The sequence below is a fragment of the Drosophila guanche genome, unplaced genomic scaffold, assembly GCF_900245975.1.
Source record: "Drosophila guanche unplaced genomic scaffold, DGUA_6, whole genome shotgun sequence".
Lineage (NCBI taxonomy): Eukaryota > Metazoa > Arthropoda > Insecta > Diptera > Drosophilidae > Drosophila > Drosophila guanche.
Genome location: NW_022995746.1, coordinates 5396715 through 5423964, shown reverse-complemented (window position 1 = coordinate 5423964; position 27250 = coordinate 5396715). Strand labels below are relative to the sequence as shown.

The 27250-nt window shown below is 45.4% G+C and overlaps 4 protein-coding genes across 7 annotated transcripts; 3 read left to right on the top strand and 1 right to left on the bottom strand.

Annotated features, from left to right (window-relative positions):
• Window positions 1-977: 977 nt before the first annotated feature.
• LOC117582412 lies at window positions 978-10700 on the top strand. Of its 3 annotated transcripts, none has more exons than XM_034270104.1 (5): window positions 978-1203; window positions 7682-8910; window positions 9718-9870; window positions 9931-10114; window positions 10175-10700. In XM_034270104.1, exons 2-5 carry the CDS (start codon window positions 8206-8208, stop codon window positions 10495-10497), a joined length of 1365 nt encoding a protein of 454 aa, XP_034125995.1. In that variant the 5' UTR covers window positions 978-1203; window positions 7682-8205; the 3' UTR covers window positions 10498-10700. The 3 variants fall into 3 exon arrangements, with proteins under 3 accessions (XP_034125995.1, XP_034125994.1, XP_034125993.1); XM_034270103.1 differs by lacking the exon at window positions 978-1203 and adding an exon at window positions 3351-3933 and having other exon boundaries at window positions 7686-8910; XM_034270102.1 differs by lacking the exon at window positions 978-1203 and adding an exon at window positions 3351-3933.
• Window positions 8249-24304, top strand: LOC117582410 (putative GPI-anchored protein pfl2). 2 transcript variants are annotated; one of them, XM_034270099.1, is made up of 6 exons: window positions 14387-15545; window positions 16622-16805; window positions 16873-18243; window positions 18307-23409; window positions 23473-24030; window positions 24108-24304. In XM_034270099.1, exons 1-6 carry the CDS (start codon window positions 15531-15533, stop codon window positions 24167-24169), a joined length of 7293 nt encoding a protein of 2430 aa, XP_034125990.1. In that variant the 5' UTR covers window positions 14387-15530; the 3' UTR covers window positions 24170-24304. The 2 variants fall into 2 exon arrangements, with proteins under 2 accessions (XP_034125991.1, XP_034125990.1); XM_034270100.1 differs by lacking the exons at window positions 14387-15545; window positions 16622-16805; window positions 16873-18243 and adding an exon at window positions 8249-8321 and having other exon boundaries at window positions 19614-23409.
• On the top strand, window positions 12062-12967 carry LOC117582415 (acylphosphatase-2). Its single transcript, XM_034270107.1, has 3 exons — window positions 12062-12379; window positions 12572-12698; window positions 12765-12967. The coding sequence occupies exons 1-3, from the start codon at window positions 12313-12315 to the stop codon at window positions 12877-12879; spliced, it is 309 nt and encodes a 102-aa protein (XP_034125998.1). The 5' UTR covers window positions 12062-12312; the 3' UTR covers window positions 12880-12967.
• Window positions 13044-13729, bottom strand: LOC117582416 (cytochrome c oxidase subunit 6C-1). The gene is made up of 3 exons (XM_034270108.1): window positions 13661-13729; window positions 13278-13467; window positions 13044-13216 (listed from the first exon to the last, which is right to left on the bottom strand). Exons 2-3 carry the CDS (start codon window positions 13454-13456, stop codon window positions 13153-13155), a joined length of 243 nt encoding a protein of 80 aa, XP_034125999.1. The 5' UTR covers window positions 13457-13467; window positions 13661-13729; the 3' UTR covers window positions 13044-13152.
• Window positions 24305-27250: the final 2946 nt, after the last annotated feature.

The following is a 27250-nucleotide window of genomic DNA, read 5'->3' as shown; positions in this document are numbered from 1 at the left end:
CACGTAGCTGAGACTGACAGCTGGGCATGGACTACTGGGTTTCACTTTTTGCTGCTAATATTTGACAAATATATTTCCGAGAGAGCTAAGCACAGCTCTTTGGAGGCAGCTCTTTAAACAGAAGAAACACTCTGAACACCACATCCAGCTGCTCTTATTCTTATAAATAGTATTACAAAAACTAATACTCTAGATTTCGTCTGAAAATGTCGAGAAACATCCAAACAACGCCCAAACATTTGCCTGAACTTGATGGCGTTTTAAAACGCTTGCAGGCGCATATTAAGCTGCCACGACGCGACTTTAAACGCCTGAAAGTGCGAACCCGCTGTGTGAGGGAGCGTCGGACATCGATAGCGAGTCAATGCTCGACTTTTACGACCCGGCAACGACGCCTGATTGGGCCTTTATGTCTGTGTTTTCGCGCGATTCCTACGATAGGAGCACGTTTTAGACAATTGGAATTAGCCGAGAAAAAGAACAAGCGGACAAAGCGGACACATGAAAATCGAGTTGGTCTGGGTTGGGTAGGGGAAATCATATTTACATTCATTTCTAATCGCTGCCATGTCGGAGCTAAGTGGCCCAGTCAAACAGCTTAGCTTAGTAATACTTCGTACTCATATTTATACCTTCCTCTCGTGCTCGGGTGTCTTATCAGCAGTGGGCACTGGCACTGGCACTCCGGCACTCTGTCAGCGATAACAGCACGCGCCCAGCCGCCGATTTGTTGTAGAGTTGAGCAGAGGAGAGTAGTATAAATATTTGGCAACGTTCAGTTTCAGTTTCTGATTAACGCGCGACGGAATCGGAGGAGTTCGTATGTAAATATCGTTACTCTATTGCGTCTTTAAGCTAATTAATAATATTAATATTAATATAAATAAATAATCCAGCATAAACTAAAAACAATCCGCTGATCGTTGGTTTTCGGCTATTCGTTGCTCTTTGGACGCTCTGCATTCACATTTGCATATACTGAGGTCTGATCTGACCGAAATCTGTTTTCACGCTTGACATTGACATTAACAAAGAAAAAATGCTACCAAATCCAAACCGAATCCCTAGTTTTGTGATTTGTGGTAGGTTAGTAATATTGTGACCGGCTTAAAAGGTGTTTCGTATAAACATTTCTGCTCGCTGGCCCCCATAGTTTCTGAAACTTTTTCGGGCTCTACGACAGTGCGCTATCAGGAAAAGTTGGTAAGTTTCTTAAGAGATTATTGCTTCATTGCACTGAGTTTAAGTGGGTTTAGGTATTATGTTTTAAATTACATTTTTTGTAAGTAAAAATAGGCCTGCTCTAATTCGGACGTGGAATTTATTAGATTTATTTCTTATAAAGTGTGGGCTCACTTCTGGGCAGGACTCGCCACAAAGGTAACGAAAACGGCTGGAAGGTGCATCTAGATCTTGAGAGAATAGCAAAATGAATCTGAACAAAAAGTGTTCGAAAGTCATTGTAATTATATTCATATTTTGATGTATATATTGGTAAGTTGCCAAGAGTCAAGTCCTTTAACGATTAGCTGAAATCTCTGAGCAATAATCTGTATTAAGTTCTGTCTCTAAAATGATTTTTTCTATAGCATAATAGTTGCTACAAACAAAAGTCATTCATGGGGATGGAAAAATGGAAAACTCTTCAAACAAGTCTCTCTCTGAATAGATCATCAAATCTTCCGCAGCTGTGTTGATTGATAAAGTATTGACCAGAGCTGCGAGAGAGATACACAACAACCCAGACACCCTCTTGAGTTTATTTTGGGGTGGCACAATCTCAGTTAGGGAAATTCAAGGTTCGAAATTAAATAAGCATTAGGATTTTTTGTTAATTGCCAAGCAAAAAAACCCCAAACGTATCACAAGCATTCACATGTCCCGCCGACTTATCTGTGCCAAAGTTTCCCAAATCAGGGCACAATAATCACAAGACAAAGAGACCTTCAGGCAGCTGTTTGTCATTGAAGAACTCTTTGCAGATGATGACGATTGCAGGCCCCGAAATCTAATCATGCATCGCAGTTGCAGGCATCCCAGACTAATTAGTTTTTAGTGTGTGGGAGAAGTGGGAATTTTGTTTCGGTATCAATTGCAATATAAATCTTTAGCTGTCAGCGGGCAGTAGTTGGATTCGCTGGCTAATTGAATTTACAGATATTTGCACAACAGTAATGTAATATTCAATCAAATATTGTTATCCAAAATTAAGTATTCACGCATAAATTATTGATACGACACAGAGGGGAAAGTGAAACGTGTGGCACAGTCGGTCGATAGGTCGTTCGTTCGGCTTTCCAGTTCCCAGGCGTAATTGAATATTTATGGACCTGCATTTGGATGCAGTTGAGTCGTTTTTATGAGTTATTAAGTGCGAATTATTTTCAAATTTCTACCAGCTTTCGACTGCTTCTAATTAGAAAATAATCACACAAAAAGCGGCACTGCTTACTGATCAAGTTTTGAGGCTTTCAGTTCTGATGCGCAAATTCTGAGCAGTGCAGTGCAAATTATCTGATCCAATTCTCACGCTGAATAATTAATTAAATAGTAGAAACACAAGACATGCGCTGCTGTGCAATGCAAATGAGTTAGATTTTACATTTTACAGGAAATATCTTTCAACAGATAACAGCGGAGCTAACCTTGATCCGTCTCTCCACTGGACACTTGAATAATAATTTACGAAGCTAATCCAGAGACACCTGCAAGTCGGCAGTTCCTAGTTGACCCACTACCGAAGCACAGTGCTGCCATATCCAAACGGAAAGCTTACGCGCCACAAAGCTCTCTCGGTGGGAAAACCATTTCAAAATAGCCCAAGAATAGAAAACAAATTTGGGAAAGTTTCACAATTGCTGGATAGCAGAAATCTCAGAAAATATATAATCAATAAAACAGTTGACACTCGAAGATCTGATGGAAAGAATCTCAGACACCCATCGCTCGCATCCAGCACTGAGCGCGTTTTTATATTGAGCTCAAGCTTGGACTCGCTGGATCTGTTCACACGGCTTTATTCAAAAAGCTGCACAATGTCGAGCGGCATTGGGGCCATATGAGTGCGAAAAGTGTCGCCCTCTCCACTCAGTCCGTGTGTGTGTGTGGCGATTCCGAAACCTAAATCAGAGACGGCGGATTACAGCTTCCAGTTCAGTTTCTGCGGCCACTGGCGACTGACGAGCGATCCAGAAGAACTGCCTCTGTGCCCTGCCCACTGCTGTACGGGAAGCGTGCAAAAGTTCAAACAACCGTACACCGTGCCCGTGCGCCGTACAAATAAACTAGATTGCAACGGTGCTGCCCGATCTGTGTATTTCTCTCTCTGTGTGTGTATGTGTGTGTGTGTGTGTGTGTGTGTAATGTGCCTTTGTGTGGCTTAGCCTAGCGTATTCCTACGAGCACTGCTATATATAGTAGCGCCAGAAGTCGCTTACGCGCATTCGAACCTCAAACATCTTGGGCCCACAACAAAACGGTCAAACGAAATCGAACTCAAACACACAAAACTCGAAACCGATACCGATACCGAAAATACAACAACAAGTCGCGCGCCCGCCGCTCGTTTCCGGTGCGTGTGTTAGTGTGTGCTGGCGAGAGCAGGAAAGATTTCGCTTTGGTTTTTGCGCAAAAACCCTGATCCGCGAATTGATCCGATCCGCATCATAAATGTATGTTCCTTTAATTTAGGCGTGCGTTACAACACCAACCACCCCCGCCACAACAAAAACGAAACGAAACGAAACGAAACGAAACGGAGAAAACAAAATATCAAAAACCAACAACAACAAAAACGAAAGCTCATCGCACTCTATTGCTCTCTTTTGCGCGACTCTCGGCTCAGCGCTCACGCACCCACGACGCCGCAAGCAGGCAACAGGCAGAAAAGCAAGAGCAGAAGGCACAAGCAAAAACTGCTGCTAATTTGGAACGGTAAACCAATGTTTTTGCTTTTGCATAAATTTATTACACTTCTAGTACTACATGCTGTGTGAGTGTGCGTATGCGTGTGCATTTTTTGTTGTTGTTGTGTCTGTCGCTGTCCCCTGTCCACCCACGCAGTTTATGCTCAGCGATGATTTTGTAATAAATTGTAAGACGATAACTGATGGCCATGCAACCGGCGAGGAAGTTCTATCTAATCTGAGACATTTGTTTTGGTACATTTTGGAAGTGCTTGAAATACATTTAATCGTGGCCCAATTCAATTTGATTCGTGTAAGAGCTTCCATGACATTTTAGACACAATCAGTGCAAATGGGGTTAATGTGGATAGCGAAGTAGCCTAAAGTAGTACAAACTTATATTAATCTCAGAAGCGGCACACATTGGTACAAGTACTTCTCGTTTTTATTGTAGAGCAAAATATAGAAGAGAAAAATGTCTAGGTTTGATGGTAATTCATTTAATCTGTGCTCCTTACTCGCAACTCAAGTCAAAATCTGTATAAAAAGGCACCATTCATTTTTATAGTTCATTAGCGATAAGAGGCGTTCCACCATATGCATATGGAATAAATATATTATGGTTAAATGAGAGCTAATAAAATAGAAATAAACCATACTAAAGTCATCAGTAAATTTAGAATAGTATCTGGAATAGACTATCAACAGATAGAGCCACGGATACTGGCACAAAATCAATTATGGCAAACCAAAAATAAATTATAAAAAGTCAAAACTCAAATCCCCGAACCCCTTTTTGCCGTTTAACATTTCTCAAGTTTCCTAAATACTACATTCAGGAAATAAAAACATTTCACAAGAGTTCAGCTCACTAAATGATAACCTAAGTGTAGCACAAAAGGCGGTAGACTATCAGCAAATGTGAAATAAAATGTTTGCCGGGCATTTCTTTGTGCCAAAACTGTGGAATTAAATCGCATAGAGACGATTATTCAATCTGACAATGACACCAAAGCGAGAGAGCACTTAGATGCTGATAATGTGCCAAGTAAATATTGAACAAAACCAAGCTGTAAAAGATGTACTCTGTCCATTATCACAGTCAGCTAAAGGTGATTTCGAGGCAAGTCACAGGCAGAACTCTTTCGAATCACTCAGCAGAGATCGTAAAGCTTTAATCATTTTCAAATACATCAGCCACATATATCGTAAAGCGTGGCAATTCGCAAAGATTAGAGAGAGTGTTTGGTTGGATCTTATCTTTCTATTCCATCAACCTGCAACTCCTCCAGATACAGGTTGAGACTAGGCAAAGCTAATTAGCTTAGTGACTCGTCGGCAAGTCGGATGACTTATACTGGTGGGACTTATCAAGAACCTTGCTAAAAATTGAATATGAGTCGTTGTCGTCCAATTTGGCATTTGAATTGTCACCCGTTCTTTGTCAATTAGCTGACATAATTGGAGTACAATGTGCAGCCAAGAGGGAGGATTTGGATTTTGTATTTATATTTGGATGGGAATTGGAGGATGGATCTATGTGCCTTGCTGACATTGCATTGAAACGTCATTTGGCCCACTTGGGGAGTTTGAACTTGAAATCATCCACTGCTGAATGCTGAATGCTGAATGCTCTCCTCGAATCTGTGCATATGCGTATGCCAGCTACAAATTACGAGTAGTCATCCATCCATTTGGATCCAAGCCATCCAACCATTCAACCACCACGGACGGGCAAACCACCTAAACGAGGAAGTCTTGCTGGGCGGCCGCTGCCTCAATGAGCCTCACGGCGGGGCATCTATTTAGCCAGTGGCATCCACCACTTTGATTTAAATGCGAATGCGCTTGACCCAAACTGCAGTTGCAGCAGCGACAGCCTCCCCAGCAGCTTGGGACCTTCGACGGAGGCCCCCAGCAAAGTCGTGTGTTTAATTATCGCACATACGCCGCGTTGTCGAGACGGGGAAAAAAAAAAACTAAAACCAAACACGAAAATCACAAACATCCTGCACTAATTCCAAAAGGGGTGGTGGGGCATCCAGCGTTCCGCTTAATTAGCGGGCAAAGCCATTCCCAGTCGATGCCTAATTGGGAAGACAGACAGACAGTCACAAGTGAGAGCAATTCATGAAATCAAAGGCAGAATATACAACACTTCATGCCAAAGGTTTATGAAGAGTTTTAGAAGATTCAAATGTAATGAAAGCCAAGCTGGAATATTGTAGTTTTTTGTTTAAACTACTCCTCCAAACTTAATTCTATGCGTGTTTTTTAATGATTTTAAAGCCGCACAAGGGAACCAGAATTATGAATATTCAAATTGATTTGATTGGAAAATTTTGTAGCTATCAAAACCAATGTAAAAATTGCTGACTGGGCAGCTTTTTAGTAACCGGAACTATTTGATAGCTAACCTGTTCCTGTTCATTCGATTCCAAACTTATTTAAAGTGTCATTTAAGAACCGACCTTATTTTTGAATAAATTATGTGATCATATCCGGATATGCATTAGAAGAAGGAACACAGTTTTGATTTTAGCAGGATGATGATGGCTTAGAGATCTTTCGACGGCAAAAGATGTGTTTAGTCACATAATTAAAGCACTTTACCAAGGGTATATTTAGAATACAATTCCAAGAAGGTTTCCTTAAAAGTGCCTGCATTTAAGAAGAAACAAAAATAAAACAATCCCACTCCCATGCCCACTCCGGGTTATTGCATCATAATTTTAACCAGTGTCTTTGCTGCCCTTTCCCTTTACGCTCCAAGCCTATGCCCCTGACCTCTTCATGGATGGGGGTGTACAAGTTCAAGACCATGGGGGAAGGCAGTCAGCCAGGCACTGTCTATCCTCTGCTGAGGCTTGTGCGGGATCACTTTCGCTTTTTCTGTTTTGTTTCGGTGGCGTTTTAGTTATAATCAAAGCTCTTGTGCTGCGTTGTTGTAGCTGTTCGAGCTGTGCCTAAATTGGATCTATTAAGTCACTTGAGATAAGTCAGGGAGCGTCGGACTTAAGTGTCTGCTGGAGGGCCACTCACCACTCAGCGCGCAGCACAGATTGTCACACGTTGACGTTGAGCTATCAGCAAAAGAGCCACGCTCTCAGGTGATCATCATAAATGTGGGACAGCTGACAACTCAAAAGAGCAACAACAAAACCCTATCTATAACGAACCATATATCTTATGATGGGGATATGTTTTATGTTTACGAGGGATTAGCACTAAGATGAAATGTGAGCCAGGGTGTGGTTTTGTGGGGGGATTTACTTCATTTGTAAGGGAAAATAAATAATAACAAATTATGGTAATTATTGCAGGATGTGTAATACATTCTTTGATACTTCCAGCAGCTAGAAATTCTTGCCACTTTTGCCTGTTTTATTTTTCCTACTGCGAAACTCACAGCGCAACAATCAATGAGTATGTTCCTCTTCAGATTCCGCTTGTGAGTACATCCCTAAGTACTCTTTGATTCATGTTATTAAATAAAGGAAATCTGTATACGCTGGTACAATCTAGTGATAGTAGACCCACAATATGTACACAATTATAAGTACAATCATCAAGCCAGCAATCCACTTTTACCCTGGTCGGGTGCATACTGGAAACAGTCAGATTTTGATGGCTCATCCGATAAGACTACTTACTATATGTACATCTGTGAGAACCATCTGTTCTATAAGCTATCAGCATAACTTTAGGACTATTTGCTTGGCTTTTGCCGTGGACAAAACTAAATATTGACAAGGACTTTGCATTTATATTTCCAGACAGCCCAGGTCCCAGTGGATTGTGGACTTAAACGTTGATGTAAATTTGCAACTGGATTATGCAACAGCAGACAGGCGGTGGAGAGCGAGCGAGGTGACAGACAGAGACAGGAGACAGCAGACCAGACCAGACCAGACCAGAGATAGACTGAGCGAGTAATTATCAGTGGCAGATTATTATCATCATCATCTAGAGCAACAGCAGCAGCGGCAGCTGCGATGCAGCAACGGTAACACACAGATCCGGAGAGGATCAGTGGGGCACTCTCTGTCTGTTCCCTCTCGCTGTTCCACGCTCTTCCAGCCGGAACACAACAATGCCCAGGGCCACATTCACGGATCGCCTAGACCGAGACCATTGTGAAAACAGTTGAACATCGCCGCGTACCGGTTGTGGTTGCGCTTGGCGGATACGATTGCGGCAGGACTAGTCCACGGCAAACACATATCCGGAGTGAAAATTAACAGCAATTAAAGCAAGTCAAGGCAGGCAGCAGGCAGCAGGCAGCAGCCCTTCAGCTCAGATGCTGACCACAGAGATGGGCACAGCGGCGGGGCCCACGCCGATTATTGTCAGCAGCAAGCCACAGAAATCTCATTGCCAAGGCCCGACGCCGGCGTCGGAGCAGCAGCTCCTGCAGCATCCCACCCACCTGCACATCCACACACATGGCCACGTCCATGGCCATGGCCAGACGACACTCTGCGAGAAGTTCTCGCCGGAAACGCCGCGGCGGAACCTCCACGAGCTGCTGCTGGAGCTGCTGGACATGCTGCTCTCCTGCCTGGTGGTGGCGCCCTGCGTCATTGCCTACTGGCGCGGCACCTGGGAGCTAATGGGCGTGATGCTCTTCCCCAGCAGCCTGCCGCTCTCTGCGCTCTCCTCCTTTCTCATCGGCGGTGTGGGCCACTTTGTGTTCACCATCACGCAGAACTTCTTCAAGGAGCACATCCACCCGGACAAGCGGCGACTCACCTACTACACCGTCTCGCGGCTGTACACCGCCGTCTTTGGCATTGTCTGTGTCAACATGTGGCGCGGTGCCTGGATGCTCTGCGACTGGCTGACCAGCGTCGATTCCCTCATCATTGTCTCCGTGGTGACGGCCATCGCGCTCATCTTCATGGTCGCCACGCGCACCCTGCGGAACCTCGGTGCCGCACCCTACACGGTCACAATGGATCACAAAACGGACTATTTCGATGTGGGCACCATGTTCAAAATACCCGTAAGCTAAAGGAATAAAGTATTCTGTTAAATTTATTACTATTACATGGTATCCATCCCATATTTCTGTTACTTATATTTCAATTTTCTTCAATTTTGACTTTCACTTCTTTGATTCATTGAAAGTCTTCCTTAAAGTATCAATTGATTACTTGTAGATCAGATCGCTTCCCTAAATTAGCTAGCGATCAGTGATTCACGCAGTTTCTAAAATTCTTTATTTCAAGTTTGAACTTTCAAAATTGCATACAGCCAGTGCTGTAATAGTTTCATATTTTCCATATCAAACAAAGTTCGTCCGTCTCTCTTTTACTGCAGCCACTGTTGGTTGTCTCATAGCTGCCAGCATTGATTGTTCATAGCAGCCACCTCTTGGTTATTCCATGGACCATCCTACGTGAAGAAAAACTGAGAGAAGTTGTTCACAGACACAGTCCGACCGCTTTTTATCAAGAATTTACATTCACATCAACTTTAGATAGTCACTAGCAAAACATTATTAAATATACATACAAATTCAGTTTAATATGCTGCCGAGTCGTGTAAAGCTGCTGTACCCGTACTTACAAACATTAATACAAATTTAATAAGCTGATTAAATTATTTCTTTAAATTTATGAGCCAACTAAAAGGCTATTACTGACTGCCTATGAAATTATTGGCACGTGTGTCCCATCAAATGTGCCAAGTACTCAGTATCGTGAGACGAGTCTACTCCATAAATATGTAGACAAACAAATACATAAATGTTTATATTTATGTGTTAATTCCTAACGTGTTTCTTCCCTTTTATATTCTTTTCCCAAAGGGCTTCCACCAACCTGGCCTCTATGTGCTGGACACACTCTTCTCGGTCTTTGTCATTGGCAGCCTGGTGGTCATCGCCTGGCGCGGTGTCTGGGGCATCTTTGACCTGACGCTGTTTCCCAAGGACAAGGCCAAATCGGCATGGGGATCGCTGGTAAGTCTGGAAATTGAAGCCACATCAGCTTGAAGCCTTCTAAAACTTATATCTGTGCAGCTCATTGGATATCTGACTGTCTTTGTGACATTTCTGATACATCCACTGATGCGTTATGTGTGTCGTCGTATAAGCGGCATCCTGAAGCTAATCATTTGCGACATTTACTATCTGATGACATTCTTTGGGGCGGTGAATGCTTGGCGTGGTATCTGGAATCTACTGGATGTGTATCTATATCCGGGTAAGGGATTTACCCAATTTACGACTGTCTACCTGTGCTGAATCTTCATCTAATTCTTAGACAATCGACTGATGAGCTTCTGGCTAACGCACATCATTCCCTTTCTGCTGCTGGCTGCCATCAAGTGCTCCAACTCCATCCTGGTGCGTGGCGTGTTCATTGATGGCGATGGCACTGGCGCCGAGAGCGTGGACATTCCCATAAACTATGTGCGGCTACACTTTCTGCGAGAGCGACGCAAAAAGGTGTCACAGTCGTCGACACCACCGCCGCACTATTACCTGAAGCCGGAGCATGCGACGCTCGGCCGCAGTGCGGAGAAGGACAAGGAGGCGCAGAGCAGCCTCATCGAGAAGCCACATGCCAACGTGCAGATCGTTTAGCCACGTGCCGCGTTTGTTATTGTTTCTATGTTTAGCTGTTAAACTAGTTGTACGCTTAAAATGCCTTAAGAAGTAATCTTAACTCACGTCTAACGAGCTTACTTAAGAGTCAGATGCGTAGCCTAAGCCCACTCGACCTAATTCTAGTTTGTTATCCTACTCATAATCCCACGCCTTGTCCTGTATAAAAGTTAACCAACGAAGAATAGCCTTTATGCCTTTTCTCACTGCACTTTCGACAAGTTTCACAAAGTGAGTGACCAACGCCAGCGCACCATCAACACACCAAATCACACCCCACCACGCCACAAACCCCCCACAACTCAGCCAATACACACACCATGGTGAAACAGCCAGCTGGCACACACCACGATACGATTACGAATATAAATATTGTACATTATTCGTATTATAAAATCAAATGAATAAATCTTTGTAAATATATGTAAAGCAAACACAGGGGCAAGATTTTTTAACTGGGGAATTTGGGGCATAAAGGAGAAGATGCTCTTATGAAATATGGAAAGGCAATTTCCTAATATGTATAATAATATTTCGTGCAGTTCCTCACTGCAAATGCTACTTGCAATACTTTTTATTAGTAGTCTTTGGGTCTTTGGTTTCGTTTTGTTTAAATTGTCAAATTATGTAGCACTTTTAAAATTACATTAAATATATATTGAAGGAAGCCAAAGAACGAACCGCAGACTAGGCTAGCATTTATGGCCGTCTGTTTTTATTCAATGTAATTTTTCATTTCGCTTTCTCTAAATACGAAAAATACAATAAAATAAATAAAACAAATAAATATTTAGTCTCTCACAGCCCAAACAATTCGCCAGCTATGAACTTGTCATTCCTGGCATCACAATAAAATAGATAGAAAGCGAAATCTACATTGTTCTGGGTCAAAAACAAACGAAATCGCTGATAAATTGAGCAACAAATCGAATAAATGGCCACCATTGAACAACATATATATGTGCTCTATGTCTTTGCATTCAAAGGTACGTCAATGTCTACCTGTAGGGCACATCTGAGCTCTGACAGCGCACGTGTTAGGATACAAATTCTTTAAGAGATCAAAGTTAAAATCATATTTTAAATGTTGCTCCTTACTTGGATACAATCCGATCCTAACAGCACTGTTGATGACATCGAAATGAATTATTTATTTATTGTCCATTGCCATAGCAACAACTACGCTCCAAATAATTCAATTGATTAGGATCTACCCACATGACGTCATGGTGGACCTTAACGACGACACCCCTGCTGCGCGAAGATCCTATTAGCTTAATCCTCAAAGACACAGGCACCTGCATTTCCTTCCTCTACTAATATTCGAACCATAAAATAGAAATGGGTAGCGCATTGCATGTGCAGGCATCAGCCGAAGCAGCCAGCCAGCTGTTTGGGGGGCGCCCTTCTGAAGAGATCTCCTCCTCTGTCTTTGCAGCTAAAATAAATACGCAAATACAAATCGAAAACGCAAAATAGAAAGCAATTGATATTGCGAGCAGAGCGCCAATTTGCCAGCAACTTGGCATTTTAGTTTGAAATTTGCGACGGCTTGCTGAAAATCAACGATCGCGATCCGCGGCGAATAAAATATATATAAATATTTTCTGACAATTTTTGTGGCAATTAAACCTTGAGGGACTGCCCTTTGGGATAACTTAGAACTTCAATCTGTGTAGTTAAAGCTAAAGGGAGAGCAGGAAGCTATACAAGTTCCACAAAAAAAGAAGTTTTCAATTTATATAATCGAAAAGTGCGCAGCAGTTGTTAAAGTTTCAATCGTTTGCACTCGTCATGGGCATTATTCCGGATATACGCCAGCTGGTGACGCTGGACTTTGAGGTGTATGGACATGTGCAAGGTGTGGCCAGGCAGGACCAAAAACGGTTGGGCGCACGGGGCAAAGCTCAAGGCTGCAGCTGCAGCCAAAAATAAACCCAAAGTAGCTGCTTACTTGGTGGGGCCACAGCGGCTGTCCTTGGCTTTGTTTCGGCACTTTCACTCGACTGCACAGCATAGAATATAGTAATGAAGAAATCTGTACAATTGCCAGGTCTGAATCTAACGAAAGATACACGCGATCGCTGCACCAAGGCGGGCATCACTGGATGGGTGAAAAACAGCAAGCAGGGCACAATTGTTGGCAAAATGCAGGGCCCCAAGGAGGAGGTGGACAAGATGTGCGTAGCACATGCACTTGGCTAGGACATAAATGATTTTAAAGTAATGAAATCCATTTTCCGTAGGATCACCTGGCTGTCTACTGAGGGCTCGCCTGGCTGCGAGATCCAACGCTGCGATGTGCGGAATCAGAGCAACCTCAACCGACTGGATTACAAGGACTTTGCCATTAGATTTTAAATGTGCTGCTGCCCCATCATATCAACATATGGTGTGGCTTGCACTTTTTGTGTTTGTTTTGTGCACTATTTCGATAAGTTTGTAAATAATAAATAAAAACGCTAAGCTCCCCCGATGCGGCAGTCACTTGAAGATCTTTGGGCACAGAGTAAAACAGCGCACGATGCACATACGGAGCTTGAAATCTATTTAGTTTTCAATACAGAAGCGTAACGTAACACATCGTCGACTTATACTAATATGCGTACACCTACATGGGGGCCGTAGGGTCGCTTAGCAGGACTGGAAACGGCCGGCGGCCTTCATGCGCTCGAAGGACTTCTTGGCGTCGTACTTCCTGCAAATTGCAAATGAATTGATGAGTGCACCCTAGACACATTTATGATTCTTGTACTCACTGGTAGAACTCGGCGTAGGCGGCCTTCTTGGGGTCGTTGACAAGCATCTTGTAGGCGACGGTGATGATGGCGGTCAGGCCCAGGGACACGGCCAGATTGCGCTTGATGGTGGCATTGTGCAGGCCACGCAGAACTGGGCCGGCGGCGCTGGCTGCAGAGGTTGCTGGAGCGTTGGTCATCTTACTGCTGGCTGTAAAGAAAAGAAAATTATTTGTATTGGTCACGGGTTACGTAATTTTTGCAGTGCCACTTGCGCAGTGCACGTAGAACTAGCAGCAGTATGCCCACCAATAACTAGCTATATAACGAGAATATATAGCAATTTTTAGATCGGACAAGACACCAGTATTTGTGTTTACCTAAAAATTAATAATTTTACTCACATTTGCTAAAAATTCTTTCGTCGAATACAGTGTGACCGCCGACTTATCGATGGAATAAACCTTTTGACACTAAAAATATACCAAAATATACCATCTAATATTTAAAATATACCAATGAGAATCATATTTGTCGATTTTGAGATTCTGTCTAATATTGCCAGCTGGTTGGGACTTTTATATCTAAAACTATAATATTAACCGCTTGACTAATACATTTTTTACAATTATCACTTATTTAGAATAACAGAATAACTATTGGTTAACTGTACTAAAAATTAAACTGAATGATCAAAGACTTAACCCTCTTAACACCCCTTCACATGAATAGGTGTACAACGCTTTGAGATATTTCTTGTAAATCCTAGCAGACTAAGCCATATGGAATAAACTGTATCGGTTATATTACATGAAGTCAATTTCAAAGCGAAATCGAAACATCCAGAAGAGTCCTGTATCGATAACGATATACCTTCAAATCAGTGCTGCAATGCACACTCCTTTATATATAATATGCGATACCAATAGTTAGTTATAAAAATTACAATGAAATCTTTGAATTATTAAGTTAACCCAATCTACACTTAACACTCCGCATTTTAATTTATTATTATGCAGTGCTGGTCAACAATCATATGTTATCCACGAAAACGCATCCCGGTGGTCATATTTAGTGTATTCTCGAAACCAGCAGATTGGCATCTCCGGCTGGAAAATAAAAATGGCTACCACAGAAGGCGAATGCAAATGGCGGTTGTTATTGTTCGTGGAATTTCTATAATTACGAAGATTTTTTTACAAAATAAACAAGAAAAACACATTGCTACAGCAATTGCAATAAGCTGAAAAGCATCTACACATATTCAATTACATCCGTGTGCGGTTACCAAGTGTCCATTCGCTCGCGCTTCGTGTGAAATTATGCTACAAATTTGCTACCAAACGCAATCGTTGTAACAAGAAAAAATTTCAGGCGCTTCTGAAAAGCAATATTATTAGTTTCAATGCATGCCATGAAAGACAGTGAAAGCACAATAAATTGAATCAATTCGCTGTGAATGCTATCAACTATATTGTAAACAACGAGCTGTGCGATTTCTACACGAAAAAAGTTATTAAAGTGACGCAGGAAAATCGGAATCGGCAGCAGCAGCACCAGCAGCAAAAGCAAAACCCAACACCAACGGAGCCCTGCCCGCGCCCCGCACGTTTTCAGTGTATGTGTGTGTGTGCGAAAGTGTGCGTGTGTGTTGAGGCTACTATTAAAAAGTAGCAGGCAGTGGAAAAAAATGCCCAAAAACAAAGTTGCAAAGGTTAAATAAAGTAACTAAAAGAATGATTAGCTGGAAATGAGCGGATCCAGTCCAGTGAAACCTAACAAATAGTGGCCACCGCGAGCAAGTGTGTAACGTGAGAGGAGCGAGCGAGCGAGAGAGAGAGCGCGTGAGTTTTGTGGCAACCAAAAAGGCGACACATGCAACGTCGTCCCAATTATCACCGCCGCTGCTGCACGCTGGTTAGGGTTATCTCGCTGCCAGGAGTCGTCCAGTCCGCCAACAATCTCTGGACCAGCAAAGACAATTTATTTTGGTACCGCTTATCGGTACCGGAGCATCTAAAGGAGGATTACCAATTAAAAATGCAAAAATGCAATTGTTTAAATGCAAAGAACGACGCTACATGAATTATCTGCATTTGCTGCAAATAATAAATTTCAGTTCGGGCGGGGATATGTGTTTTGTGTTCTACTCTTGCCGTGCGCGTTCTTCGACTTCGACACCCATTCGATACGACGATTGTTTGTGCTAAATGCGATATTTGAGCAGCATTCTACCAATTAAATCTACGACGCGTGCGATTGTCGTGTGATGATATGCCACTTAAACAGGTGAGTGTAGCGTATAGGTCGATGGATATGCCGCATCGTCGGCGAGAAGCTTTTCCTTCACTTCACTCACTTTTTGCCGAACAGCTGATGTGTGATTATTGCACTGTTTGTGTGCCGATTTTCTGGAGGGGGGAGTAAAGGGTCATTCATTGAACACTTGCGTCACCCACGCAGGTCCGCAATGAACAGCAACTAAAACTCATTTGAACGTCATGCGTTTGTCGTGTGTGTGATTGTGTGTGCTTAATTTTTTGCTTCTTTTTTTGAGTTTATTGAGGCACCACAGCCACCCGCTCTGGCCCCCTGCCTTACTTCTAGCAAGTATTTTGGTTACCTTTCCCCTCTTACCAACACACACAACGAACACACGCACACCCTTCCAAGAGGCCAAGAGAAGAAAAATGGCGACGACGGGGTATCGATAACCAGAGACGACAAAAGAAAACGCGCTCCTTTGCAAGCACGCATGTGAAAATGCAACCTGTGGCAAACCCCCCCCCACCATGCCACAGAGGCTCCGCAGCACTTGGTTCCCATAGAAAGTCCATCAAGTTGCAGATTAGCGCAGAGTTTGTTCCCCAGTATTCTTTTAGCCGTACCATCGTTTCATTTAAATCCATAGATTATTCCTGTTGAATAAATTGTTGTTGGAATTTCCAATGAGTCTCGTATAGCCGTCCCGCTCCCACACCTCTCACACAGCACAGCTACGAATCAGCAGCACAAAACAGAATCGTCAAAACGTTTAATTGCCCTTTCTTGCGGACAAACCAGGCCCACGAGCAGAAATGTTTAAATAAATAATTCACCATCGAGCTGGTTTTAATTTTTAATAATTTTGTGAGACCAACAAAATGTGCTCTGCGTTTAATAGCTCTCTCTCTCTGTGAGTGTGTGTTTGTGTGCGTTGTGTAAAGCCAGGGCTGCAACATCATACGATAGCTGATTCGATAGTTGTCTTCTGTGTATCGATACATCAATATGTATATTCAACAAACGAAATTTGCCTGTTAATTTGTTAATTAAATGTATTAAAGCCGTGTGAATTGAAAATGTATTTTCTTGGCAAATTGCAGCAGCTCGAACCGTCATCTGTGCGGATATCGGTGTCTCTCCCGTGGGATGCAGCGCAACGGCTACGTCAACTGGCAGCCGAGGGCAATCCCGCTCTGCGTGCCCTCGGCATTCTGTCCGTGCAACCTGAAGGCGATTCTGTGATAACTTTGAAAGTTGGTGGACAAGATATTAAAATAACAAAAGGTATGTGTCAGCAGAGTGCACATAATTGATTAGTTTAATCCTAATACCATATGGTCTCTTCCCTTAGATAATGTTAATGATGTGGTAGGAGGAGGAGTAGGTGGTACAATTGAGGCGGCTGGCACGTCTTCCAACAAAGTTTTGGCGACGCAGCTGTCGGCCCCAAATTTCGATGGCCCCAGCACCAGCAAGGCGGCGTCAGCCTTCTTGCAGCAGCAACAGCAGCGGATTGTACAATTACAGCAAAATGTTTCAAACGATGCAATCTCAAATCAACAGCAGCGGCGCCCGGGGCTGCCACAGCAGAAGATGCAACTGCAGCAGCAGCAACAACAGCAGATGCAACATCAGCTGCCGCCATCAACACCGCCCGTCTTCAAGTCCCCCAACACGGTGTGCCCCATGGAGGGTAAAGTGCCACTGCTGCTGCCCTCGCCATCGGGAACGCCGAATGGGCCAAGGGACTATCCCTTTGAGAGCATGCGACAGGCTCGTGTTCTGCAGGGTAGGGAGACATCTACCGTCAGTGGACTGGCACCACCGCCGCCTCCGCCAAATGTGACGCTAAAAGTGTTGAAGAATCCGGCACAGAACGGAGAACTTCAACCGACAACGCCGCCAGGAACGGTTATGGGGCTTGGTCCGGGACCTGGGCCGGGGCAGGTCAACAAATCTCAATTCATTCAACCACCGCCTCCGCCATACCCCGGTCTGGGCGTAACAACAGCCACAGCTACAGCCAACAGCTCTCCCATAGCCATAGCGGGTGCGAATGCGAGTGCCAAGCAGCCCGCAAACGCAGTCGCCAATGCGAATGCATCTGCCTCCAGTCCACATCCGCACCCGCATCCGCCGCCACCATCGGCCACGTCGACGGGAAGCAACAACATTGCCATATCGTCGCCGCTGCTGGTGAATCTGTTGCAGAACGACGGCAATGCCATGTCGAATCCAAATCAAATGAAATCCCCACTGCAATCGCCAATGATCAATATGAGTCCCAGTGGTGCGCAGATGATGAACTCACCGATGCGCTCCTCTGGCCCGGCGACGCCCAGCGATTTCATGATGAACGATGTCCTCAGTCCGGTGATACCTTCATCTCCCACAACACCACAACAGACGGCAAGTGTGCCCTGTCCGCCAGTGGTTATGCGGAGCATGCAACAACAGCAGCAGCAGCAGCAACAACAAGCGATGCTCAGTCCCAGTGGCAACAATGTCAATCATTTGTATCCTCAGCAGCCGATACCCCAGCATCGCTTTGCGCATCAAATGTCGCCACTGGGTATTGCACAATTGCACGTACTGCGGCAGCAACAATTTCCGCGTTCGCAGCAACAGCAACAACAACAACAGCAGCAGCAGCTACAGGGCATGCAGCCGCGTTTTATGCAAGCCTCGCCTCAGCAGCAGCAGCAGTTTCAGCCTGCGTCTGGTATGTCCAGCTTGTAGCAACTGCTGCAGAAATTTACTCACATTTTGGTTATTCCTTCTCCAGATTGCTTCAACAATATGGGCATGAGTCCCATGCCGCAGCAACAGCAACAGCTGAGGCAACAGCAGCAGCAAATACGACCTGGACCTGGTGGACTGCCACTGGCGCCTCCGCCGCCACATCCGCAGCAGCAGCAACAGCAGGCGCATCAGCGTCTCATGAGTATGCCCATGCAACAGCAAGCCTCGCCCCAGGCACAGGCTCAACAGCAATTCATGAGTGGGGCCTCGCCCCTTGGCTCAGCGCACTCACCCGCCTCCAGTCACCATTCGATGCACAGTCCGCTAATGGCCAACCATCAGTCAGCACAAATGGTGTCGCCAGTGGCTCCACCGGCAGCTGGCCCCGTTCCCGCTGCGGCATCGAATGAGCTGGCGGGGACGCATATGCAACAAAATGCACATCATGTACCTGCAGCGCCACCGCCGGACTACAATCAGGCGGCGGCCAATTCACGCTGGCCGGCACTCAACAAGCCAATGGATTCGGTGACCAAGAGCAGTTTCCAGGAGTTTACGCGCTATCAGATGCAATACAATCTCCAGCAGCAACAGCAACAGGTTCATCTGCCTGGACAACAGCAGCAGCAACAGCAGCCGCAGTCACAGCAGCAGCAACAACCACAGCAGCAGCAACAACAACAGTTGCCACCGCCACCATTGCCAACGCAACATCAGCAGCAGCAACAACAACTGCAGGCACAGGCACAGCAAGCGGCTGGTGGTTCGGGTGTCACGCAGGGCCCACAGGTGGTGGATCCATTGATATCGCTATCTGTGCTGGATGCCTTAACCACAAACGACTTGGACGCTTTACTGCCAACACTCAACTGTGATCTTGACTCGACGCTTAGTCTCGAAGATAAAAATGAGCTCGAATCGTTACTGCAAGATGCAAAGGATCTGGATTTGGATTTAATTGAGGAGAATCTGTCTGCGGTAATGGATGTGGGAGATGCATTAAGCACGCTGCAAGAGGAACAGCAACAGCCACAGCAGCAGCAACAGCAGCAAACTGTAATGCATAACCAACAGCAGCAGCAGCAGCAGCAGCAACAAATAATTGGCATGCCCTATCAGCAGCAGCAGCAGCTACAGCAACAGATGATGATGCAGCAGCAGCAGCAACAACAGCAGCAGCAGCAGCAGAGACAGCAGCAACAGATGCCACAGTTGCAGCAGCAGCAGCGGCAGCATCAGCAGCAGGTACAGCGGCAAATGCAACTGCAACAGCAGCAGCAGCAACAGCTTCTCATGGCTCAACGCCAGCAGGAACAGCAACAACAGCAGCAGCAACAGTTGCAAGTGCAGCAGCAACACCAACAGCAGCAGCAGCAAAGGCCGCCACAGAAGCAATTCATCATCAATCCACACACTGGCGACATGGAACCCATGGCCAGCGACGACAGCGATACAGAGGCTGAGCAGGAAACTGCACAGCTGCAATTCCGCAGCAGCATGTCCAGTGGCTTGAACAACTTCAGCTTCAATCCCGCCAACGATATGCTACTGCCCAACAACATCTTCTCGGAGGAGGACTCCAATTCGGCACAGCAAATGCCGCTGGCTGGCACTGGCAGCAGTGATCAGGAGCGTTCACGTGACTCGCTGGCATCCAACAAGTCTGCTGCCTCAAATCGAGCCAGAAAGGGCGCGGGACCGGCTGCAGTCAAGGCGAATCACAACAATTTGGGTGGCGAGAGCTCGCCACGATCCAGCAATAGTTCTCCGCTGATTGGTGGACTGAACTCGCCCCAATCGGCGACTGCCAGTGGTGTTGCGGCAGCAGCGGCGGCTTCGAATAAAAAAGCGAAACCGAATCTATTGCGAGGCAAGCTGCAGCAGGGTGTCAAGGAGCGCAAGGCCAAGGATACCACAACGACGCCGAAACCGAAGCGAGAGCGGGCCAAAGGCAATGCCAAGACAAAGGCTGCGGAGGAGAAGCTCAAGCTGCGATTGAAGATTGATAAAGTGGAGCCGGGCATGAGCTACGATGGACAGATAATTGTCAATCATCAGCAGACAGTTGTGACCAACAATCATATGCAACAAGCACTGCCAATGCAGACACAATTGCTGACAATGCCAACACAGCAGCAACAGCAGCAGCAACAACAACAGCAGCAGCAGCAGCAACGTCCGCAGGCGCAACAACAAGCACAGCCTCAGCAGCTACAACATCAGCAGCAGCAACAGCCACAGGTACACCTGCAGCAGCAGCAGCAGCAGCAACATCCACAAGCCCAACATCATCCGGTGTATGCGAACTTTCAACAACAGCAGCAGCAACAACAATCTGTGCAAGGCATCAATGAGCCACGTGTGCCACCACTGCAGATACGCTTGCGTGGCAAGAATCATGTTGTAGTCAAGAATACGCGCAAGGATCGCAAGAAGCTGCAAACGCCACTGGTGCAGGGACACGTACAGGGACAGGGGCAGGAGCTGAACAACATCAACGATGAGCGTCAACTGAAGCGCAGCTACAGCGAGCAGCTGCCCCAACAGCAGCAACAGCAACTTCTGCTGGATGGTTTGGTGGATAACAAGACGGCAAAGCTGACGCCACCGCCACATGTGAATGGGCTGCCCATACTCATACAGAAAACCACACAGTCGGCAGCGGGCATGCAGCAGCAGCAACATTTGCAAACGGGTGCCACCAAGACCACTACAATTGTGGCGGGAAAGAATGGTTTGACCATCAGTGCCATTGTTGAGGCGGCGCACAAGGCTCAGGCGCAAGCGCAAGCCCAAGCTCAAGGGCAAGTGCATGGCGGTGGGGATACTCAGCTGATTGTCGGCTCCACCAATACGGGAACAACGCCGACAACATCCACAACTTTGCAGCAACAGCAGCTTAGCAAAATAGCCACATCTTTGCCCAGCAGCATCACTTTGAGTGCCATCAATAGCAGCAACAACAATAACAACAATAATAATATTGCCAGCAGTGGCGTCATCAATATTAACAACAACAACAACAATAACAACAACCGACTGCTGACGATGAAGAATCAGATCAAGACTGCGGCTACCATAACGCCCATTGTGGGTGGAAAGCCGATGACAAAAAACCATAAGCCGCCGCCATACATCACAGCCGTGCAACAGTTGCAGCTGCAGAAGCAACAGCAGCAGCAACAGCAACAACAACAGCAGCAGCAGCAACAACAGCAGCAGCAGCGACAACTGGCGGCGGCGGTAACCATGTTGCCAAGTGCAACGACACTGAAGCGTGTCGAGATCACCAAGGTCACAGCTGGTCCACAGGTGACACAAACAACAGCAGCAGCACCACCAACAGCAACAGCAGGAGAGGCTCCGAGCATACCAACAGCAACCGCCACAAGCAATCTGACAACCATGACGGCGACAACAACTACACAAACAACAAACCAGCTGATCTGTGATAGAAAGTTGCCAGTGGCAACGTCGGCAACTGCGGCTACGGCTACGTCAATGCCTCTGACTACGGTCAACAATGTGGTGGTGGCGGCTGTCAGTCAGCAGCAACAGCAGCAATCTGCTCCAGCATCAGTGAACAGCAGCTCCCTCTCCACATCAACCTCATCCTCATCCTGCTCATCGGTATCCTCGGCAACGATTATTACCAGCTCCTCCACCTCTACCTCATCGCCGGCTGCACTGCCCAGCACGCTGCGCAGTTCGCCGGCAAGCAATGGCAGTGGCACGCCCGGACATGGCAATAATGGCGGTGGCGAGGATAGCGGCATTGAGTCGATGGATGCACTGTCCGAGAAGAGTCCACATCAGCTCTCCTCCAGCAGTCCCATACAAGTGAGCAAGACAGGCGTGACACAACAACAGCAGCAGCAGCTGACGAGTAGCAGCAGCAGCAGCGGATCCATGACGAGCACAGCCACTGTCGTAACCACTGCCTCGTCGATGGTCGCCAAAACAGTCACACCCGTGGCTCCGTGCTCGGGCAGCGTCTCCCTCACGCAGCAACAAATGCAGCAGGCAGACGATGAGATTGAAAAGGCGCTGGCCAAAATGGAAGGCGACTTTCCCGACGATCTCGAGAATATTGTCTCCAATGTGCTGAAGGAGGCGAGCGAGTGTGCCAGTGCGGGCGGTGGCTATCATCTGAGCAGCTTGGAGACATCAACAGCAGCAACAGTAGCAACATCTGTAGCAAGCAACGTCAAGTTGAATGGAGAGCACAGTATACTCGAACACGATGATCTCATCAAGAAACTCACAGACAACAGCAAGACGACACCAGCGGCTGCAGCGGAATCGAAGGCAAAGGTGAAGCTGGAGGAGCTGCCGCCACTGTTGTCCATTAAAAAGGAGACGCCCGGAGTCGGTTTAACCCCCAAGTCGGGTCTAATCAAAGTCGAACAAGTGCCCAAGCTGGCGGCAGAGCTGAAATTGGAACTGAAAGTGGAACCCAAGCTGGAGGAGAAGCTATCGGAGAAGCCAAACGCTCAGCCAGAGGTCAATGCTGCGGCTGGTGCGGCTTCTTTGCAGCCCATTTCGATAGAGATACCCGCACAGACGGACGGTGAGACGCCGCGGATAAGGACACGGGCCGCTAGTCGCCTGGAGAGTCCATTGGATGCTGCTCAAAAGACCAGTCCCGAGGCAGCAACAGCTGCAACAACACCTGCACCGGCAAAGACCGTTTCGCGATCATCCTCCAATGCCAGTCCGCGTGTTCTCACGCCTACGCCCGTGCACAACAATAACAACAACAACAATAGCAAGCGACGAAGGCCAGAGTCCGAGTGTGGCAGCAGCAATGATGCCGCCGATGTCACCGAGAACACCAGCAAGCGTGCGCGTGTGAGCCTCGGCGGAAGCGTGGGTGTACCCGCCACAAATGCGGCAGAGTTGGCGGTGGATCAGAGCACCGGAGGCACAGCAGCACCAACGCAGCCTAAGAAGATCGAAATCGAATCATCGGACTCGGATGAGCCGCTGATTGAGGTGGCCGGCAAGGTGCGCAACTCCAAGGCGCAAGTGGAGGCAGATGCAGTGGCAGCAGCAGCAGCGGCGGCGGCAGCAGCCGTCGAGAAGCACGTGACGCGCCGCAATGCACAGCAGCAGCAGCAGCAACAACAGCAGCAGCAGCCACACAGTAAGTGAACTTTTAATTATTTATAAGTAGAAACTGACATAAGAAACTCCCTTCGACCCACAGAACCCGCCAGCAACAGCTCATTTAGTAGCACGCCACCGCCTGGCACGCCCAGGAGTGGCAAGGCTCAAGCGGCAGGTGCGGCAGCCAGCAGCAATCATAATGCCAGCAGCGGCAGCAGCAATTCCAACAGTCCCAGTGTACCTGTAACAGTGGCAGGAGCGGCAGCAGCATCGCCTGGTGGCGCAGCAGTACTAGCCACCGGCAGCACTAGCACCAGCAGCAGCGGAAGCGGCAGCCAAACCAACACCAACTCAATTGTGGTGCATGCAACTCGTGGTGCCACTGCTGCAGCAGCTGGCGGAACGACTAACAACAATGCCAGCACTGCCAGTTCGCCCACAGACGAAAAGATTGGCACGCGGCGAAGTGTGAGGGCCAGTGCGGCCGCCAACAAAATCATTTATAGCCGCAGCAATGCTGCCGCTGCTGCTGCTGCAGCCGCTGCCGCAGCCGAACCGAAAGGGACACCGTTGAAGTCGGGAGTGGGAAATGCCAATAATGCTAGTGCCGCCAATGTGGAGAGCGTGGCGGAGGCCAGACGCAAGACACGCAGTGCAGGTGAGTGTCCATCGATGGTACACACATAGCGAGGAGCAAGGCATTAAATTCTACTTCCTCTTCTGTGTTTTCTGCAGTCATTGGCGAGTCGATGCTGACCGAGGGACGCCGGAGAAGAACATCGCGTGACTACAAGTGACCAGAGTTTTGCGCCTTGGCTAAAGGCTTGAACCATCCGAACGATGCACAAGATGATGATCTGATGGAGCTGTTCGAGCTGGGTGCCGCCGATGAGCAGCTTGACATCAGCAGCTTCCCTTTAGCCCAGGCGCAAGACGATGATGTGGATGATGACGATGTGGATGATGATGATGATGAGGTCGAGTATGATCATCTGGCGAGAGCAGCCGGCGGCGGCGGTGGCGGCTACATGGAAGAGGCTGATCATCTACTGTCCTACCACAGCAGCAGCAGTGCCGCGGATGTGGAGGTCGATATGGATGTGGATGTGGACAATGATGCGGTCAGTTTGCTAATGCCCGAGCTGGACAGTGCCACAGCGCTCGATTGTGGCAACTTTGTTGACTACGATGAGTTCAATTTGTGTCTGAATAACATACTCAGTGAGGAGGATGATGACAGTGGAGGTGCTGGTAATGGCAACGGTGGGGCCAACGGCAACGGCAACGGCATAGCCTCAAAGCATCAGCATCAACAATGGCGCGATGCCAGCGATGTGCTCAATATTGTGCAACTCAATAACGATCTGGGCCTGAGTTTCCAGGAGTTTGTCAGCGAAACGACGGCCGATGAGCAGCGATCCGTAAGCAGCAGCTCGCCACAACTGGCATAGTGGGCCGCCACTGTGCCACTAATCCGTCAAATCCAATGCTACCTGTATATACACACACACACCAACACATGCACTGATACTGAACGCTTTCGTTTGTAATTTATAGTCGTAATTTGCGTTGAAGAATTATATAGTTTTGTTTTTTGTATAGTTAGTGGTAGCCACAAGTTGCAATAATGTTGCATCTCATAGCGAGCAACATCACACACACACACACACACACAAACACACAGATAGAAACAGTTTGCAAGAGCCAGAGCCTAATCTATATTGTTTTTAACTACACCCCTGAAATCAATCAACTACTTCTAGCCACGAGCTTAAGCATCTCTTATAACGATATTCTCAGCATCTAACACGCTCCACCCCATTGGAAATGAAATGATTTTGCTAGTCAACGTGAAAACAGGCAATTTATGTATAGCTCCCGAAAGAGGAAACATTTTTGAACAAATTAGTTGAATATACTTCACATTAAACACACTCGACAACACACATCCATCTAACACTTAGGCAAAAGTAGTTGGCAGAACAGAAAATTTCATCTAACATCCACCCCCTACCCCTCATGCATAGTTTCAATATATTTGTACATATCTATTTTATTTCTTTTTAGTTTTTTCCTTTGATGCAACATGAACACATTTCTAGTTTTTAGGTTGTCCTTAAATTAATGCATTAGGTTTTGTCTTATACATATTTTTTCAACATTTAACTTGCGATTTATGCATGCAGTGCATAGAGTAAGAGTTGCGAATGCAGAATACAGATCAGATATAGCCAGATATATATAGTTTCTGTAAGCTTTCGTTGTTTCGATACAAATTTGTTTTTTAGTTTTAAATGCTTTAGCCACATAAGGACAGTAATAATTACGATATTTCTTTACCAATCAACCAACCAACCAATCCCCCAATATTATGCACATGGAAACGAAAAATCCGATACGCAATAAGTTAGTCAAAAATGTAAAAAGGCCAAGCACCATACACAAATGAAAAAACACAAAAAACAGACAAAAAAATCAAGAAAAAAATACAAAAAAAAACCATGAACATGAACCAGGAAAAAAGAAGCGAAAATGCAAAGTGGGAAATTTAGTATTTGTCATTTTGCAACAAGTGAAAGAACATATATATATATATATATATAGACAGAAAACATACCGTATATAATGTTATATATTTTGCATAAATCCACACCATCACACCACACACACACACACACACACCAGAAAAAGTAGAGGGAAAACCACACAAAAAATAAAAAATATAAAGTTGTATTGTATATAAGGCAGGCTCTATTTTTGCTAAATGTTATTTGAACAAATAGGGGAAAACAAAAACGAAAAATAAAAAACAAATAAAAAGTCAAGAGAGTAAAGTAAATGAAGCAAATGCAAAAAAAAACGCTAGGAAAACGATAAACACAAAATCCACAACATTATATATATATATATTTCTTCACACGCATATATATACTGTTCAATATTATTATTATCTTATATATATATTGTATGTATGATTGCTATATAAAATAGTTCTTTTGATACTTTGTACATGTTTTAATTTAAAGCAAGGCAAAAAACGAAACAAAAAAGTAAGCGTATGAAATGCCCAATCCTTAGCATAACTTGCATAGATACACACACATATAGTACCGATAAACACACACACACACGTATATATATATAGAAGAAGAATTCATTACTGCATACCAGCCACAGGCCAGAGCCCAAGTCCTAATCCCCCAGCACCATCCTGAGCTCCGTAATAAAAGCGAAAGGAAAGGCTGCACCTGAAGAACGCGTATTTAGTGAACTTTATTTAGATATTTTTCTGAAGACAGACAAAACTGCAATAAGCCTCCCCCCGCTAAGCACAGCAGCAAACAAAAATGTTAATCGAAAGTTGTATAAAACGTATAAAAATAATTTATATACCAGTACACACACACACACACAAAACACAAACAAATAAACAGAAAAATATATATATTTAAAAAGCAAATGCAAAAAGTATAAAACAACCACAAGATGAACAACAACAAAAACGAAAGTGTCTTAAAACCGTAGTATTAGAAGTTTATTATTAATTTGTTTGTACTTTAAAGTAAAATATTTATAGAAAAAGAAAAAATACAAAGATTTAATATACACAGAAAATAAAAAAAATACAATCTCTTTTACTTAGATTTAAACTAATTTTGGGATATACTTTTAGGTATAGTTTTGAAGGTATTAAATTCATTAAAAACAATATTCTATGAATCTTATTTATCAGAAATTTCTGGTAAGACCAAATTATAATATAATTTTATGAAATTATTAGGCCATTTATACATTTTCAACACGAATAATGCACATATTTTTATGGAATTTATTTACAATTTAAAGCATAAGTATTTATTTAATTTTAAGGGATGGCT

What these genes read in the sequence shown, in the direction of transcription:
- LOC117582416 (XM_034270108.1), bottom strand. Translation starts at nt 13,456, where the DNA reads ATGACCAACGCTCCAGCAACCTCTGCAGCCAGCGCCGCCGGCCCAGTT. An exon ending in GCCTACGCCGAGTTCTACCA is followed by an intron (nt 13,217 to 13,277) that starts GTGAGTACAAGA and finishes TGCAATTTGCAG; the next exon opens with GAAGTACGACGCCAAGAAGT.
- LOC117582410 (XM_034270099.1), top strand. An exon ending in ACAGCAGCAGCAGCCACACA is followed by an intron (nt 23,410 to 23,472) that starts GTAAGTGAACTT and finishes TTCGACCCACAG; the next exon opens with AACCCGCCAGCAACAGCTCA. An exon ending in ACGCAAGACACGCAGTGCAG is followed by an intron (nt 24,031 to 24,107) that starts GTGAGTGTCCAT and finishes TGTTTTCTGCAG; the next exon opens with TCATTGGCGAGTCGATGCTG.
- LOC117582412 (XM_034270104.1), top strand. Translation starts at nt 8,206, where the DNA reads ATGCTGACCACAGAGATGGGCACAGCGGCGGGGCCCACGCCGATTATT. An exon ending in GCACCATGTTCAAAATACCC is followed by an intron (nt 8,911 to 9,717) that starts GTAAGCTAAAGG and finishes CTTTTCCCAAAG; the next exon opens with GGCTTCCACCAACCTGGCCT. An exon ending in AATCGGCATGGGGATCGCTG is followed by an intron (nt 9,871 to 9,930) that starts GTAAGTCTGGAA and finishes ATATCTGTGCAG; the next exon opens with CTCATTGGATATCTGACTGT.
- LOC117582415 (XM_034270107.1), top strand. Translation starts at nt 12,313, where the DNA reads ATGGGCATTATTCCGGATATACGCCAGCTGGTGACGCTGGACTTTGAG. An exon ending in GGTGTATGGACATGTGCAAG is followed by an intron (nt 12,380 to 12,571) that starts GTGTGGCCAGGC and finishes TACAATTGCCAG; the next exon opens with GTCTGAATCTAACGAAAGAT. An exon ending in AAGGAGGAGGTGGACAAGAT is followed by an intron (nt 12,699 to 12,764) that starts GTGCGTAGCACA and finishes CATTTTCCGTAG; the next exon opens with GATCACCTGGCTGTCTACTG.